General features: G+C 33.6%; 1 protein-coding gene across 1 annotated transcript in view; it reads right to left on the bottom strand.

The window, feature by feature from the left end:
* The window catches only part of rasa2 (RAS p21 protein activator 2), a 162,698-nt gene that overhangs the window by 87,676 nt on the left and 55,320 nt on the right, over positions 1–19,702 (bottom strand). Inside the window, exons 12-19 of the mRNA XM_073850642.1 lie at positions 18,979–19,093; positions 18,817–18,891; positions 15,744–15,867; positions 15,458–15,564; positions 15,113–15,199; positions 14,898–14,975; positions 11,367–11,440; positions 11,151–11,257 (exon numbers count right to left, since the gene is read on the bottom strand). Of these exons, the coding sequence (XP_073706743.1) occupies positions 11,151–11,257; positions 11,367–11,440; positions 14,898–14,975; positions 15,113–15,199; positions 15,458–15,564; positions 15,744–15,867; positions 18,817–18,891; positions 18,979–19,093 (767 nt within the window). The remainder of the gene's footprint in view (positions 1–11,150; positions 11,258–11,366; positions 11,441–14,897; positions 14,976–15,112; positions 15,200–15,457; positions 15,565–15,743; positions 15,868–18,816; positions 18,892–18,978; positions 19,094–19,702) is intronic.

Genomic DNA, 19,702 nt, shown 5'->3' with positions numbered 1-19,702 from the left:
TTCCAAACGGCTATTTTGCGCCCTTCAAGGGCACTTCTAGAAGGGGACACCATTTGTAGGGACGTTCCAAACGAAAGTGAGCAACTTAATCCCTTCACGAAGGGCCCTTCCAGAAGGCCGTTAGCGAAGGGAACATTCCATGGTCACTTCACGGAAGTGATTTCCGTTAGTGATCATGTTTGCGCAGCGTTGTCAAGGTAACATTTCGTCAGTCATTCCCTTCGCCAAGGGAGTTCCAAACGGTTAAAAGAGACAGAAATGCCCTACTCCCTTAAAAGAACTCACTTCAAAGGGATCTGCCCTTCGGAGGGAGTAGGGCGTAGGGATGCGCACTTCCATTTGGAATTTGCCCATTGTTTATTCAGGGGAAGTGTGCAAACTAGATGCGTTGGAAGCGTTGCCTGACGTGCGCGGTGTGAACGCATCAAAAAGCAAGCGTTGCAAACTTCAACGTACATGCGTCAAACTAGATGCGTTGGGAGCGTTGCCTGACGCAGACAAAGTGTGCGGTGTGAACGCACCATAATTAACGCATATAGATGTTACTGAGGTGAATGTTTGTTTCCTATATACAGACGGATTCTGATATATCGTATTTAATTCAGCCTAAACCACATTTTACTACCTTTATCCTAATGACTACAAATAACAAGCAAAGAACATTTACATTATCAAAGAACAGTCAGTTTATCTATCTACACCAGGGCTCGCAAAATCGCTAGCCCGACGTCCCGGGGCTATTGTGTTTTTCAGTCGGGCTACCAAAATGTGTCACTGGGCTGCCCGACGGGCTATCGATCGTAAAGTAGAGGGCTCCTGCAGGTCCTTAAAAACTCCTTAATTTAGTTGTATCAAAGCCATAAAAAGTTTTAAATATGTTAAATAGTATAAGAAAAGTCTTAATTATAATTTATGAGGTCTTACATTTGGGGACGGAAAGACGAGAATCGCGATAGGGCTGGATTAAACTTCAAAAGGCAATGATGTCATTGAATAAATATGCACACTGCACGTTTCAAAGTCAAAACGCGGCACTGATGTCTTTATATGAATGTATCTGAAGGGAACCGACTGTCCGTGACAGAGAATGAATATTTATTTTCACATTTTTTCAGCTGTTTATGGTCAAATGATTGCAATTATCGCCTGTTTTTATGCAGAAAACACAGAGTTGTAAATGTAAAAGAAGTTACTGTGCCCTCTAAAAATCTAAACAATTAAGACAGTAATATATATGTTTTAAATAAATATAATACATGATAAACTCGATTTATCCCTTTTAAATGGTATAAAGGCTGAAATTCCATTGAATAATATATTTTGTTTTTGTGTGAATCTGTATCCGAATTATAAATCATGCCATTTTATGGCTTAATATTCTACCGTACATTGTCCAATCCTACTCATATTGTTCATTTTACTTGTGCAGCTCTTAAAAAGGGTTATAAATTGCCTTAAATTTATGTTTAAAAATTCTGCAGATACACCAAATAAAAATAAAAATAAATGAAATAAAATTAATTCCTTACAATTTGTGTGTTTAAAACATTTTTATTGACATTTAGCCCCAGTTTCACAGACGAGGCTTAAGCCTAGTCCTAGATTAAATGTAAATCTGAGCTGTTTCAACTGAAAGAAACTTGGACTGACTGATCTTAAAATATATCAGTGCTTTTGTTTTGTCTCCGGATGCACACCAGTATAGTATATTTTCAAAAAATTACTTAAATGTCCTAATTGAACTATGGCCTAATCCTGGTTTAGGCTAAAACCCATCTACAAAACCGGGCCTTAGACTCCTATCTGATTTTCTATATTTAAAAAAAAAAAAGTATTTTTTATTTGGGCTAGTTAAATTATTCTCGGGCTACCAAAATCTGAAGAGTACCTGCCCGAAGGGCTACCAGAGATTTTGAAATTTTGCGAGCCCTGTACACTGTATGATGAATAAATCTCTTCCCCATGCGGCGCGTGAAGGTGACGTGGCCACTCTATGCGTGTGTTTATACAACGGTAAGTTTCTGAAGCATCCTAGAACCGACTCTCTGCACTGCATCGCTAAAGTTAGGCGCCTTTTTGACGGATAATAATAATTGTCTTGCTATCTCAAAAGCATCAGCAACTGGCAATATCTCTAACTATCGTTGATACACGATACTATCTTCTACAACTCTAACTTGGTGGTTCTTTAAGATCTTGACTGTAGCCTATTTATACAGTTGTTTTTTCCAGTATAGTTAATTTAGAGTTAGTTTCATTTCTACAAATTAGGGCTGTGCAATATGGACAAAATAATCATATTGCGATTTTTTGAAGGAATATTGCGATTGCGATTTTATTTGCGATTTTTTTTTTTTTTTTTTTTCAAACAAGCTACATACATACATTCTAAATGTATTCAGTGCACAATAAGTGCATAACAAAACATTTCACCATGAAATAACATAGTATTAAGTTTAATAAACAAAACTGTAGTAAAATTGTCTTTAAAACAGACAACATAAAATAAATAAGCCATTTTACTTTTTTCCCGGCACTTTAGCCTACTTTGTGCAATAACGAATACATTCATTTCAGTGGAAAAATAAGTCCAAAACTCTCTATTTTAACATTTTGAGGGTTCTAAAATCTTTTGCTTTTTTTTTTTTTTTTTTTTTTTTTTTTTTAGAAATTCTTATGTTTTAATTTTTCTGATAATGAAAAAGCATAAACATTTATTTATTTTTAATCAAATGAAAAATAAACCCTTTTAATTTGTCAAACAAACAGAAATTTACTGTTAAAATCAATGCGTGGAAGAAAAATTATGTTCAGTTTAAAACGTTTAAATAATAATTAAGTGGTTAATCTTGTTGTAATTTTTTTTATCATATATATTATTTTATGTAAATTATTTAAATAGGAATATATAAACACCTACATTATACTGTACAAAAGTAATACAGGACTAATATTGTTCTGTTACATGTTAAACCGTACTTTTATTTTGACAGGTTGCAGTGAAGTTTCTGTGTGTATATGATGCTAGTTTGCTCAAATGAAACGGTAAAAGTGAAACTCACAGCAGCGATTTGGCGATTGAGTTTATCTGTTCATGTGAGATGCAAATGCCAAAAATTAGCGGGAGCATCACGTGTGCTTCAGTCTGCATGTAGTAAAGAAATAAAACGCGTCTCCACCATTCATACATACAGAAGCAAACGGAACATGAAGGATTCATATTAAAACGGTCTTTTTAGTCCGCGATCCAGTCCGTGTTTTCTTGGAGGAGACATTGTAATCACGCGACCATGAAGAGACAGAAATGCCATGCCTTCGTGTAAATAAGATAAATAACATAAGGCTATTTAGTATGTTTAATAAAAGAACTATGTATAGACCTGTTCTATAGGAAAGATAACCTTAAATGACTTCTATTTGTGATGTGGCGCTATATCGAAAATAAAATGAACTTGACGTTCAAGGGGGGCGGGGGTGCCGTTGGGGGTGCGGTTTAGAAATCGCATGTGCTTAAATCGCGATTTTTTTGCGATTGCGATTAATTGCACAGCCCTACTACAAATGGTGCAAACTCTGCTAGATTATAGATAAAAGATATCCATTCCCCTGCCATTCTGTGATCGGCAATTGGCAGATCATGATCTTGGTGATCGGCCACAAAAATGCTGATCGAAGCATCTCTAATTTAATCACAACTTTTTCCCAGACATAAAAAAAACACAAATCATGTGTCATTAGCAACGCTTTGAAATAATCAATAATTATAAAAATGTTTTGGAAAAGTATGTGAAAAATTGTGGTTTATACAGTAGTCGGTTACAATTGTGAGCGGTGGGATAATGTGATAATTGAATTAACATTTTTCTGCGGACATAAAAATGGTTATAAGGAATACTGAGATAAAAGACAAATAAATATAATCATCAACATATTTCAAAATTGTTCCTTTATTGTAACATATATCATCAAATTGTTATATTAGTGCTACCAGTATTGCAACATCAATATTGTAACTTATTTGTAACTTTTGAACATTTGATTCAGTGCAATATTTTTGTCTTTGCAACATTTTAGTGCAGTCTTCACTAACAACTGCACTGGATTTATATTGCATACCTAAGTTCACTGTTATCCCACCGCTCACAATTGTGACAGTCAACATGTTTACTCATCCTATGACCACACTCAACAAAACTGAACATATGTCAATTTATATATTAATACTAGTTACAAACTCCATGTTTAATCGATTCGATAACGTTTTCTCAAGCAAGTGGTGCATTTCCAAAACTAATCTCGTATTTTCAGATATGTTAGATCACAAAGTATCCCACATATATCAATAATATTTCAAAATGCTACTACTATCACACTTTCACAACTGTTTTGAAACACTTTTAAAAACGCACTTTGCAATAATGTCAAATTAAATGTTTTAGTTTAATAATATTAATATTTTGGCATGCTTTAAATAATTACACTTGTTTTGATGTGTTGACTACCGAATGCTGAAGCACATGTAAAGTACTTTGTAACTTTACTGAATTATATTATTCAATATTACATTAAAAATGTAATTTAAATGTAATAAATTTCAACTTCAACTTCACCAATACAATTGTCAAATTATAAATATATGTAAATACATGACAAACGTTTATAGAAAATCACATAAAACACTTTACTTGAGTGTGTTCAATATTACATTTAGTTAATAAAAGTTCATATTTCTTTTCAAAATGTCAAATTACAAATATATGCAAATACATGACATATACATTTATGAGTTTCTATGAGTTTATGAGTTTTCACAATGCTGAAAATGAAAATGAAACTGAAGAAACTGTGACAGAAATATTTATTTATATCACTACTTAATGTAATGATAGTACTACTACTACTAATATTATTAAAACATTATTTTTAAGGAATATTTACCAGAATTTGTTTACCAGAAAAATGTAAATACACAACAGTATTTCTGCAAATGGGAAGTAAATAAAATATATTGTACCTTTTTTAAACTTTTAATAAATTGCTGATGATTTCATGATTTCAATGATTTCAATTAATTAGAAATGTTTTTGTTTAACATTAAAGTTCAGAAAAAAAATGAAACCGAATTTAAGATTTCATAGGACCCTAAGAAATGAAATTAAAGGCATTTTAGTTTAGCATTAATGCTTTTAAGCGCACTTCAAACTTTAATCATATTACTCACATTTCTACAATTACATATAAAGATGTACTTAATGTCTTTAGCTAATTCAGGGTTTCTGCAGATATGAACAAGTGAAATTTAAGACTTTTTAAGACCTTTTTAATACCACCTTATATGAAATTTAAGACCTAAACCTGTAATGGAAATAGATATTATATTACATGCATATGTGATATTTAATGTGTTTAATGTAAAAAGTAAACAAAATTTCATGGCTGTCATAAATTAAATTTATTACTACGATATACAGTGAACTTTCCATATCAGCAGATACTATTCCACACAAAATATCCCCATAAAAGTACCACTAGAAATATCTGATTTAAAAAAAAAAAATCTGAAGCGATTTTTTTTTTTTTTACTTTTGAAATGTATGCGTACCTTTGAAATTTATTTTATGAATTTATCAATAAATTCTAAATGGCTGTTAGCAGTGAGATAACACAATTTACACTGCAAAATTAAAAGTGAGATTAATGTTTTAAATACATTTATTGATTTATAAATATATATATTATAAATGTTATATAAATACTGCGATTCTGTCTGAAGACGCAGAAACTTCCACAGAGGGAGAAAAAAATCTACAGTTGTTAGCAACTGGCCTTAGCCAAGCCCTATATTCAGTTTTTCCAAGCCCAGTTTCGCTAAACTTGCACTTCCTCATAGCTAAAAAGTTAAATCCATTTGACTTCTGCGGTACAATCCGAGAGAGACTCGCGCCAATAACAGAAAGCTGATTGGCTATTGCATGCTGGTCTCATTTGTAGTTTAAATTCAGCAAATTATATTTGGAATAGTGAAATAAAGAACTACAACACCACGGAAACAACAGAAAGAGAATTTAAATGAGCATTAGAGGTAGCGTTACATGGACATCGGAAAAATAAGACCTGTGTAAAATTATTTAAGACCTAGAACAGCGAATTTAAGACTTTTTAAGGCCTAAAATTTTGATTTTTAAATTTTAGACTTTTTAAGACTTTTTAAGACCCCGCGGAAACCCTGTAATTGCATGTAATACAAATTTAAGATTGCAACTGACATGCAAATACGTGAAAACATTCCATCCATATATTATTTTAAAGTATACTATACTTATATCTGTAATAAGAAAAAGTAGCATGTTTCTTTTTGCAAGGGAAGGCTGATTTGAAACATCTTGCATTGTTTGTTCTCGAATTAATTGATTGCTAAAAGTAAAAAAAAACTGAAAGAAGGTCATACTGTTGTGTTTTGGTGATTAAACCAAATGTTCTAAATGCGTTAAAATGATTTTGTGTTTAAACTGAAAATACTATCAAAGCAAAAACAGAAACATTTGTCTGTAGATCAACAGATTCCAGGCATTTTTAACATCTTCATTTCCTTTCCAGTGAGATTTCCAATCATTAAAAGGGTCAGGGTGAGTTTAGCCAGTTAAAAAAAAACATAGAACACCTTCGTAACATCTTCGACCGCCCCAGATCTGATATCTAGAGGACAGTTACAAATGAAAATGGCACGTCTACAGAGAACGGTCCATCATTTAGTCCAGATGCTCAGCGGTCCTGACTAAGACGATGACCCTCCATTGATCAGATAAGAGGAAATTAAACTACGAGTTATTAGTTTTTCTTCCTTTTTTAACCGTGATGTGTGTGGATTTAGTCAAAAGGCAGTGTCTACTAAAAATGCAACCTATACTCCCTGAATTTTGTTATCTAATGCATTTTAAGTGGGGTCACTACATGGACATAGTCACTGGAAAATGCAGGTACTGCACAGGAAATGTTAAAGTCCACAAGCCAAATATTACTCAGAAAGCCCCTTCATTGGTCAAATCAGGAGAATAGCTTGTAAATGAGCTAATAGAAGTCAAATATCCTAACAAGAAACAACACTTATGTACAAACATTATAATTCTTGCCATGTGTGTGAACACAAACAACACGCTTTCTGCCAGAGAGTCACTCCCTGCACAAGTTGCTTGAATTGTATGATGAACTGCACAGTTACATTATAAAAGCAATGTGTAAAAAACAGCAAACAAGATAATAATAAAAAAAGGCTTTGTGTCAAAATGACTCAATCTCTGACACACCACATCTCCTATTGATTAGTCAACATCCTCATATGTGACCCTGGACCACAAAACCAGTCTTAAGTCGCTGGGGTATATTTGTAGCAATAGCCAAAAATACATTGTATGGGTCAAAATTATCGATTTTTCTTTTATGCCAAAAATCATTAGGAAATTAAGTAAAGTTCATGTTCCATAAAGATTTTTTGTAAAATTCCTACTGTAAACCTATCAAAATGTAATTTTTGATTAGTAATATGCATTGTTAAGAACCTAATTTGGACAACTTTATACTTTTTTTATTTTTTTAAAGGTGATTTTCTCAGGATTTAGATTTTTTTGCACCCTCAGATTCCAGATTTTCAAATAGATGTATCTCGGACAAATATTGTCCTATCCTAACAAACCATACATCAATAGAAAGCTTATTTACTGAGCTTTCATATTATACATACTCAGTTTTGCAAAATTTTACCTTATGACTGGTTTTGTGGTCCAGGGTCACATATTAGAATGCTTTGTAAAGGATTAGAAGACTGGAATAATGATGTTTGCCTGGGTCTCAGGATATAGTTTATATACCCTTATGTACAGGGGAGTGGCTTGGCATGCAAATACCACTCGCCAATGTTCATTGGCCTTTTTAATAAGGCTCAGAGATGATTGGTCTCTCAGGCGAGTTCCCATATGTGACCCTGGACCACAAAACCAGTCACAAGGTTAAATTTGACAAAACTGAGATGTATACATATAAGCTTTCTATTGATGTATGGTTTGTTAGGATAGGACAATATTTGACTGAGATACATCTATTTGAAATCTGGAATCTGAGGATGCAAAAAAATCAAAAAGACTGAGAAAATCACCTTTAAAGTTGTCCAAATTAGGTTCTTAGCAATGCATATTACAAATCAAAAATTACATTTTGATATGTTTACAGTAGGAATTTTACAAAAAATCTTCATGGAACATGAACTTTACTTAATTTCTTAATGATTTTTGGCATAAAAGAAAAATCTAAAATTTTGACCCATACAATGTATTTTTGGCTATTGCTACAAATATACCCCAGCGACTTAAGACTGGTTTTGTGGTCCAGGGTCACATATGTAACGTCTCCGTTCCCTCCTTCAGGGAACGAGGGTTACCTTCGTAACCTAGACGTTTTAACTCCATAATTCAGAAAATACTATATAAACTATATTTTTTTTTACAGTTTTTTGGGGAATAAAATATATAAAATCAAGCAAATTATATATGAACAAATCCCTCTATAAAAACCTTCAGAATATAGACAGGAATAAAAATGTCAAGTGTGGTGTGTGTAAGTGCTACTGAAGTGGAGATTTATGGCTCAGTGTAGGAGAAAAAACTCATTTTGAGAAAACAGCCTTTAAAAATATGTATTGCAATTGAAATCTATTGACACAAATAGATAAAGTGCTATAAAAGAAACACTTAACAGTGTCTTTTGGGTGTTTTCTTTCCACTAGTCTGAAAAAACACTTGAAAAAACAAAAAGCCCAAAATCTCAAACTTGACAGGTGCAAGAGGCTTCATTAAAAAACATCATTATTGCAAGTGTTTGACCACGTCTCTCCTGTAGAAAAGACAACAGTAATCCAGCTTTGCTGACAGTCCAAGCAGGACGCAAAAGAAGGTCAAGCCACCATGTTGACTTCTTTTGAGATGATCACGCTGAAGGATGTTTAGTATTACAACAGCGGTAAACGAGTATAATGTGGGGATTGCAGTTGGTGATCCTGAAATTCACATGACACCCTGGGAACTGGCACAAATCTCATTTCACAGGGCAGTTTACTTTGAGTAAATGTGGGAATTACGCAGTTAGAACGTAATGAAACTGACTAACAGCAGTGCTAGGACTGAGTGCTGCCCATTGTAGGAATTTAATTATATATTGTTTATCAGTTGTGGGCGGTACTAAATTAACCAACACTCTGAATATTTCCTGTTCCGTATGTCGTGACTCATAAGCGTGACAGTGTTAACACATATTTGTAATGGTGTCCTCATTCGAACCTTAATAACAAAAATACTGGTACAGATGGGAAGTTTGGAAATCATTTCTTTTGAACTGTCCATTTCTGTGAATCAAACTATGATTCAGTGGTTCATCATCAATCAAAAATCTGGAAATGTATGTACAGTAAATTGTATTAAATTTACTGTTCAAAAGTCTATGATCAAGGCTGCATTTATTGGATCAATACATACAGTAAAAATATTGTGAAATATTATTACCATTTAAAATACATTCACTGCAAAAAATGCTTTTCTTACTTTTATTTTCCAGCCAAAATATCTGCAATTTCATAAATCAAGAAGGATTTTCTAGATGAATAAAATGTTTTTTCTTCAAAAAATTAAGTGTGTTATTGCTTGAAACAAGCTAAATAATCTGCCAATGGGGTAAGCAAAATATTCTTGTTTTTTGTTTTAAATAATTCTTCTTACCCCATTGGCAGATTATTTTTCTTGTTCTAAGCAAAAACTCACTTAATTTTGGCTTGTTTTTTCTGAAAACAAGAAAATAATTTACTCATCCAGAAAATCCTTCTTGATTTAAATTTTTTTAGATATTTTGGCTGGAAAAAAGACAAAAAGTTTCAAAGTAAAAAAAAGCATTTTTGTTTTTTTCCTTTGAATATGTTTTAAAATGCAATTTATTCCTGTGATGGCAAAGCTACATTTTTCATAAATCTTGAAAACAACTGAGCTGCCCAATATTTTTGAGGAAACTGACTGATTTTTTTAAGACTCTTTGATGAATAGTAAGTTCAAAAGAAAATAATTTATCCGAAACAAATATTTTGTAACACTGTAAGTTTCTGTTCGGCCACTTTTGAAAGTATTCATTTCTTTTTTTTTTAAAACTCTTACCAACCAAAAACTGTTTAAAAGGAGAAGTTCACTTCCAGAACAAAATTTACAGATAATGTACTTATGTCATCCAAGATGTTCATGTCTTGTTTTTTGAAGAAAACATTTCAGGATTTTCCTCCATATAGTGGACTTCTATGGTGCCCCGTGTTTGAACTTCCAAAATGCAGTTTAAATGCAGCTTCAAAGGGCTCTAAACGATCCCAGCCGAGGAAGAAGGGTCTTATCTAGCGAAATTACCATTTTATCATCAGAAGTACCACTACCAACCCAGTGTTTGCAAAGTGAACATGCAAAGAAGATCAAACACCTTTAACAAAAAAGGTAAAACAGTGATGTAAGACGATTTTGAAGTCAGAAAATTAGATGGGAGTTTTTCGATATACCCTAACTGTATTGAAACTATATTGAAAAAATAAAAAAACATCGTTATTTTGTATTTGGGAGCATTTGAAGTTGCATTTAGATTGCATTTTGAGAGTTCAAACTCAGCGCACCATAGAAGTCCACTATATGGAGAAAAATCCTCAATGTTTACCTCAAAAAACATAATTTCTTTACGACTGAAGAAAGAAAGGCATGAACATCTTGAATGACAAGGGGGTAAATTATCTGTATTTTTTTGTTCTGGAAGTGAACTAATTTAACGGTAGTGTGTTTGTAGGTAAATATCGATGTTCACTGCATATTCACTACTCAAAACCCAAGATCCACTGACAGCAAGTACACACCCATGACATAAAGCCAATTGCATTCATCAAAAAAGGGAATCAGAACTTTCCACATCTAGAACTGGCAGACCACACTACATGTACAGAAGCTACAAAAACAAGGACGAGCTAAAACGATCCAGGGATGCTTTTCATGTTATTTCACCCACATTTCAGAGCTGAACTGGATGACTGCTCGCTAACAAAGTTCTGTGGATCGTAAAGCAAACAGATCAAAGCTGAGATCACTCACCTTTCTGCTTGTGATAAGACAGCTCCTGATTGGTCAACCTTAACCAGCGTTTCTTGAAGTTCTTCTTTCCTATTCGCTTTCTGCCCTGGGCCCGCTTATGAACCTCTCTGTTAAAAATCACATGCACACATCTGTTAGACTTATATAAATACAATGTGCAGTGAACTCTAGTTATTTGAGCTAATCAATTCATCAGCTGTGGCATCTTTCACTCACCCTTCCTTCAGCACAAATGAGTCCTCCACTCCACTGGACTCCTTATTTACATTAGAGGAGATCTCATCTAAGAACTGATGGGAAGAGATGACAGAAGAGCAATTATGTGTAAAGATGAAGCCAAGTTTAAGACACATAGGGCCAGATTTACTAACAGTCTTTTGGTGTTAAAATAGTAAGGTTTGACGCAGTGTTGATGACGAAATCATTTCGTTGACGCCACTTTTTTTTCATGACGATAACGAGACGATGACGAGATAAAAATGGCTCGTTGTCGTTGATGACTAAAACATGACGAGACGTGTGTGAGTTTTCGTTGACGAGACGAGAATAGACGAAAATGTTAGTGGGTGGTCCGTCAGACGTTTAAAATGCAGGACATTTCTGCTTATTGTGCATGCCAATCAAAACCTAAAACGTATCTGCCGCTATGGCAAGCCGTTTTAGCATTAAATACTCTTTGCCATACTAGTATGGCAAGCCGTTTTAGCATCCCATCCTTGTTTGTCTTTTATGTTTTAAACCATTCCTTCATTATTGTAATTATTGGTGAAAATAGTCGATCCGGAAGCTCACATTGTGTTGAACTATAGATCTGCTATTTTCAGAACTTACAAGTGACACTACCCAACAGCAAAATACTTACTGACCTACATTAATTTGTTAAAAGACTACTTTTTCCCCTTTTTTGACTAAAACTAGACTAAAACCTTTTTGACTTTTCGTCGACTAAAATTTGACTAAAACTAATAAGCATTTTAGTCCAAAAGACTAAGACTAAGACTAAATCTAAGATGGTTGTCAATAACAACACTGGTTTGACGGGGGCTGATATTATTTTCCTCTAAACCACTAGATAGCAGAAAAACGTGCCATAGCTCTTTCCAAAACATCCGCTTTTTAAGATACACGTGCAATTTTGGCTGATGCTTGACTCGATCTAAGTCGATTCTGTGCCTTCTCGACCTAAATATTTGATGTTTTAAAAATGTAGATTTAAGTAGCAAATGAGAATCGCTAAAATAATTAAATATGTATTGAGACAAAGGTCTTCTTAATGATTTTCAGTTTTGTTTAAGATAATTAAAACAGCAGTTTATAAATAACGAAAGAATATGTAAAAGTATGGTATTTGGAGTAAAAGCACCCCTGCTGTTGGGGCTAAAAGACACAATATTAACATGATAATTAATAGAAGGCTGACTTATCTATTTGTTGACATGACTTTGTTAGATTCAGATGGTAAATATTGTATATTATGTTGGGTGTCCATTTTAAAGATAATCACCATGTTTAGAATAAAACCTTATTTGCTATTAATCTTATCAGATAATCAAATATCATTTGTTGTTACTACTATATTAAAATCTAAATCTATATTCAATTACTATAGGACCTTCTTTAATGCTTTCAGCAGCTTTACATTTCAAAATGATTTAGTTTCTGTATTTTAAAATGATTTATATTAATATTTTAATGGCAGTATATTTATTGAATAAAAAAAAAAAAAAAAGCAGAAAATAGTCCAAACTTTGCTGAAGTGATTGTGTTGAACAAGTATTAACTCAAAAACATTATTTTAGCTGAAGTATTTGTATCAATACTGTGTGCCTTTTACCCCGTGTGTGGGCAGCTCATACATTTATACGATTTTTAAACTAAATAAACGACTTTTATGATTTATTTTCACACAAAACCTGTTGCTCTATAAATGAAATAAATTTTCAGTGAAAAGCACTTTTTTTTCTTTCTTTTTTTTACCCTACTGTCAGGATTTACTAAAGATGCACTGTGTAGAATTATGCATTTGTAGGAGTTTCTCTTTCAGATGCAACATTTAAGGCAAGAGAGTATTAAAATGAATCATGCAAAGCGATTTATTAATATTTGTGCCATTATTTAACACCCAAAAAAAGCATGTCTTAAAGCAGGTGCTAATTTGTTCTGCTCTTGGTAGATTGCGCTGATCTTTATGGAAATGATCTGTCTGCGTCTGTGTTCTTTAATGTGTGCATTGTCAGTAAATCACACACCGAATTTTACCCTCCCATCAGCACTTTTATGAAATTGCATTCTAACGCTAATTAGTAAATCTGGCCCAAAATGTACATAATACATGCACACTGAAAGCTGTTTATGCTCGTATGCCAAGTTCTTAGACATTTAGTACCTTTATATTTAAGGCGAGACACTGCAGGTGAATAGGGTAAAAATAACTAATAGTTATGACCTTACTTACCCAATTGATTGCATTGATAATTGCAAACACTTTTTGTATTACAAGTTTTCTAAAATGTTACGTTTAATTATGCAAATGAGGCATTATTTAATGAAATATTAGCTAATTTGCATACATTTCTAGTACAAAAATCAAAACACACTGGATGAAGTCAGTTTCAAAATTCTTGTTTAATTTTTTTGACATATTAGAGTCAAAAGTTTGTAAAAACACTATATATATTATTTTTTTTTACCATTTTATAAAATGTTATATAAAATCCAGCAAATTATATATAAACAAATCCCTCTGTAAAAACCTTCAGGATATAGACAGGAATAAAAATGTCAAGTTTGGTGTGTGTAAGTGCTACTAAAGTGGAGATTTATGGCTCAGTGTAGGAGAAAAAACTCATTTTGAGAAAACGGCCTTTAAAAATATGGATTGTAATTGAAATCCATCAACACAAATAGATAAAGTGCTATAAAAGAAACACTTAACAGTGTCTTTTGGATGTTTTTTTTTCCACTAGTCTGAAAAAAACACTATGTAAAACAAAAAGCCCATAATCTCAAACTTGACAGGTGCATGAAAAAACAGTGTTTTTGCCTGAAGTGTCTCCCCTTAAGCAATCTGCACTTAATTTAGTTTTTTCCCCTGGAAACAAGACTAAAAATCTTATGTCATTTGTTTATTTAGTAAATGCATCTTAATTGAAGATTTTTTTTTTTTATTTTGGTTAAAAACAAGACAAAAATACTAAGTAAGATAAACCTTTTTTGTAGTGTGTGATGTATTTAAAAAAGTGGAAAGAGGAAAACAATTACAAATAGCAGTTGCAAGCTTCACCGTAAGTGTTTTTATGCTTTATATGTGTATTGATAACATCTGTTTTGATTGGATATTTGCCACTTTTCTAGGAAAAAAACAACCTAGCAAGCATGTTTTTGCATGAGAGTTTCTACGTTTTATACGTGTATTGATAATGAATTTGGCGATATTTTTAAATATTTGTGATTCATTTGTAAAAAAAATAGCTTACAAAAGTTGTCCACTTTTCCAACAAGCAAGATTTATCTACAGTGTTTTAACATGACAACATCAGTTTTAATTGGGATTTGGCAGTATTTTGAAGATTGAGCTAATTTTTAATTGCCTTTTTAATTCTTAATTTTGAACTGTTCCTGAAGTGGAGATTTATGGCTCAGTGTAGGAGAAAAAAAACTCCAAAATCTTAAACTTGCAGTGGCTACCCTTAAAAAATATATAGAAACTGTATCAACCCCAAAAAATGGTTAGTTAGAAATACTTACCTTTTTAACTTTTTCTATACATTCATCTTCTTGGAATAACTTGAAGAAATCGTACATATAGGTTTCTTTAAAGCTAGACTGGAAAAAACAAAACCAAAAAAAAAAAGTCAGAACAGAAACAAGACCAGGAATTTAAAACACGTAAACATACTCTGTTTTGTCTCAACTTCAAAAGTTGGTTTTCCAGCCTGCCGTATGACTAATAGCTGACGTACCAGTTTGTTCTTGGAAAGGCTGCCCCAGCTGCCCAGAGACTGGATGGTTTTAGAGATAAGAGTAAGCGTGCGGGAAATTTCAGGGTCCTGAGAGAGAAAGAAAGTACAACTCATTTTTAATTCAAAGCACTTGCTTTCATTTACTCGTAATTACTTCATGCTCTTATAAATAACACGTATTGCTGTCTGAAAGCATTCTCAGAACAAACTGTAGAGTCTCAATGGGTCTTTCCTGGCAGAAATAAATGAGTCACATGCTTAGAAAAGGAAGTAAATCATGTTTGTTACAGCTAGGTAGTTTCTTTCAGTTGTGGTGTGATGTGGCTGTTTTTGTTGCACACTCACAGGATGATGGGATCTCAGCTGGAACGTGTGTGGAGAGAGAACAGCCACCGCAAAGAACCTCAGAAATATGAAACTACTGACCGCTGAGTACTGCACATGAGGATCCGCTGTGGTGAGACACACACACACAGACATTATTAGTCACCACTGAGTATCTGGCTCCTCCTAGTGGTCATTCAACACGGTCCTTCGGGTATGCACGCAGAGACATAGCTGGACTAAATAGACGAGTGTAAAAGTGCATCTGCGTGCATCTGTGTGCATCTGTGTGCATGTGCCGCCTCACCTGGAAAGCGTTTGGAGGCGAGCTGTCGGAGTGATCTGAAGACGTCACACATGAGGGGAGGACAGCTGGAGCTGGACTGTGTTATAGATGTAAAAACCTTCTGCACATAACCCTGAAGATTCTCCTAAGCACACAAACATATGTACATGAGATATAGAAGAATACTTTGCTTTAAAGAGGATACATTCGTTTCTGATTTCACAATCATGATCATTTATTACATCTAACATCTAAAATTAAAGCTGCATGAGCCAGAGTCTATAATCTGGAGTCTGAGTCAAGTCTGAAGTCTTTGTTGCGATTCTTTAGTCATTTAAATGTCATTTAAGGGCAGACACTGCAGGCAAAAACGCTGTTTTTTCATGCATCTGTCAAGTTTGAGATTTTGGGATTTTTAAAAAAAATTTTATAAAGCTAATTATATATGAACAAATCCCTCTGGAAAAACCTTCAGGATATAGACAGGAATAAAAATGTAAAGTGTGGTGTGTGTAAGTGCTACTGAAGTGGAGATTTATGACTCAGTGTAGGAGAAAAAACTCATTTTGAGAAAACGGCCTTTAAAAATATGCATTGTAATTGAAATCTATTGATACAAACAGATAAAGTGCTATAAAAGAAATACCTAACAGTGTTTTTTGGATGTTTTATTTCCACAAGTCTGAAAAAACACTTTATGAAACACCAAAAAGCCCAAATCTCAAACTTGACAGGTGCATTACAGTTTTTCTCAATTGCTTAAACACATTTCTTGAAATTATGCCTCTTATTTGCGAAACTCTAAACACAAATCCACAACTCCTAACTCAATTCCCCAAACTTCTTATATTGAGGTCAAAATGAAGCTCTCCACTCAAAACAACACAATCTTGCTGAAAAACCAAACTTTGCTCTCAGACATGACACACAAATCCTCAAAAACACACACACTACAACACAGTTTTACACACTGATGAGATAAATTCAAAACAATACAACCAAAACAATCCAAATAAAAAACTTTTCACATGATGAAAACAACAAATATATGCCTTTGCAAGTGTTTTATTCCTTAATTTAATGTACTGTAGAGTACAGTACAAAACAGCAAACAACAACAAAATATAATTTTTCTGCCCAGAATCCTGTCTTTGGTCTGGGACAGGCCAAAGAACCTCTTCAGCATCACAGGCTAAATTAGCCCTGGCCAGGCAGCAGGGGTCAAATCCTCTTGCATGCCTGATCCAACCCTGGCACTCATCAACTAAAATATAGGAGACTGCTTGTCTTCTTGTCCTTGCTCTTCCTCTGTCTCTTCCACGTTGTCGTCATCGTCCTCCTTCTTCTCCTCCTCTTCCTCTTTCACCTCCTACTCTTCCTCTTCAAAATTACACATTACTGTATGTGGGATACTGATTGAAAAAGACTGGATAGGATTCACAGTTACACTTGTACTGTACTAGTGGTATGAGAAAAAAAATAAAAATGCATTACAGTGTCATTGTGAAACAGCAAAGAAAAATAAATATGGGCACAAAGGTAAAAATAAAAATTAGAAAGTCTACTGTCAGATTTTGTAACTCCTGCGTTGTCCTCTGTCTATATACAGTATGCTTTCCAATTGAAGGTTCAAGAGATGTACCTTTGAGCTATTTCAGAGAACTGCTTTATCATTGGTTGATATACATTATCTTCATTAGTGAAAGTCAAGATTCACTTGAATAAATTCATGGCAAATTTATCTAATCAGTTGTATGAATGTACCAAAGCAATCACAACTTGATCAGAAGAATGAGAAGCTTTTTATGATGTGCACAAGAGACTAGATGATGTGGATGTTGAACAAGTAGTTTTGACAATTTCATTTCTGATCTGAGAAATGCACCAAAGTGACTGAGAAAAACTGTAAGCTGACTTTGGCTTCTTTTAGGTTCTGATTGGTGTGTGCTAAATTTTGACTCCTAGTGTTTCCACTTGGATAATTGTGTGCTAATTGAGCTCAAACTTCACAGATTGAGTGAACAATGTTGAATGCTTGTGCTTTCTAAATGACCACATGGTGTAAGCACTGAGAAATGTAGGGATTTGTGTGTAGAGTTTTGCAGTAACAGTTCACCAAATATAACTCATGTGTCAAAGCAGGGAATAGTGTTTATTGTTTAGGGAAATGGGTGTGCTTTTTCAAAAATGGCGTTATAGTTTTGAAATTTTAGTTCAAAAGACTGGTTATAGTGTTTTAGCAATTGAGAAAAACTGTAAAATAAGCATTCACAAGTCTATAATCTGGAGTCCAAGTCAAGTCTAAAGTCTTTGTTGCTGGAGTCTGAGTCAAGTCTTTGGTCTTTTAATGTCATTTAAGGAGAGACACTGCAGGCAAAAACACTATTTTTTCATGCACCTGTCAAGTTTGAGATTTCTGGCTTTTTGGTGTTTCATAAAGTGTTTTTTTCAGACTTGTGGAAAGAAAACACACAAAAGACACTGTTAAGTGTTTCTTTTATAGCACTTTATCTATTTGTGTCAATAGATTTCAATTGCAATGCATTTTTTTAAAGGCAGTTTTCTCAAAATGAGTTTTTCCTCCTACACTGAGCCATAAATCTCCACTTCAGTAGCACTTACACACACCACACTTTAATGTCTATATTCTGAAGGTTTTTACAGAGGGATTTGTTCATATATAATTTGCTTGATTTTATACGTTTTATTCCCCCCAAAATGATACGAAATACATTGTTTTTTTTTGTGACAATATGACATACCCCAAATCCCCTCTGTAAAAACATTTGACTCTAATATGTCAAAAAAATAAACAAGAATTTTGAAACTGACTTCATCCAGTGTTTAGATCTTTGTACTGGAAATGTATGCAAATTAGTGCATATTTCATTAAATAATGCCTCATTTGCATATTTAAACCTAATATTTAAAAAGCTTGTAATACAAAAAATGTTTGCAACTATCAATGTGATGAATCAACTGGGTAAGTAAGGTCATAACTATTAGTTATTTTTTTTACCCTATTCACCTGCAGTGTCTTGCCTTAATTTCCATCAACTGGTGTATACAGCCAAATAATCCAAAAAAACCTCACCTTGTTGACCTCCACATTATCGCCTTCTTTCAGTTTGACAGGATCGATCTCACAGGTTTTATTTGATTCAAAGATCTATATAAGCAGAAAGAAAACAATAAACCATTTAATACAGTGTAGGTCTGAGTTAAGAGTGAACTGAAGAAGCCTTGTGTGTCTCACCTCATTGAGAACAGGTTTGAGAGTGACGGTCAAATAACTTTTGCCCACAATCTTCATCATGTCGTCTATGCAGCGGGTGGCCAGAGAATTCCCTCTGAATATGGTGTTGGCCTCTCTGCACAGAGAGATTTTCAGAGGTATTTCAGAGAACAGATAAAGAAACTGTGTGTTTCTAACCTAGACCAACTTTAGGGCTTTTCACACTGGGCTTAACACTGTTCTAAACACTGCTTTTAACTCTGGGTTTCACACAAACGTAATTTAGAGTCACAGAAACACCGCACAAATGACTGTAGAAACAGTCATTTCAGCTTTTGAGGGGAAAATGCAACATTTTGACTGAAAGCATGTCATTTAGAGTGAAAAAGAGAGCAAAGAGACTAAATATAATGTGCACAATGCTCTTAAAAATAAAGGTGCTTCACGATGCCATAGAAGAACCTTTTTTGTCTAAATGGTTTCATTAAGAATCTTTAACATCTGATGAACTTTTCTGTTTCACAAAAGGTTTGTTGTGGTGAAAGAAGGTTCTTCAGATTATCAAAAGGTAAGAAAGAGATGGTTCTTTAAAGAACCTTTGACTGAATGGTTCTTTGTCTAAATGTTTAGACACCAAGCGTAACTATTTCAAGTGTGAAAAGCCCTTTTGGGGGAAAAATTGCTGACAAAACAAAACGGTAACACTTTAGTTAAGGGACCAATTCTCATTACTAACTAGTTTCTT

The sequence above is a fragment of the Garra rufa genome, chromosome 11 (assembly GCF_049309525.1).
Source record: "Garra rufa chromosome 11, GarRuf1.0, whole genome shotgun sequence".
NCBI lineage: Eukaryota > Metazoa > Chordata > Actinopteri > Cypriniformes > Cyprinidae > Garra > Garra rufa.
The sequence above is the reverse complement of the archived record's forward strand: the minus strand, read 5'-3'. Positions and strand labels throughout refer to the sequence as shown.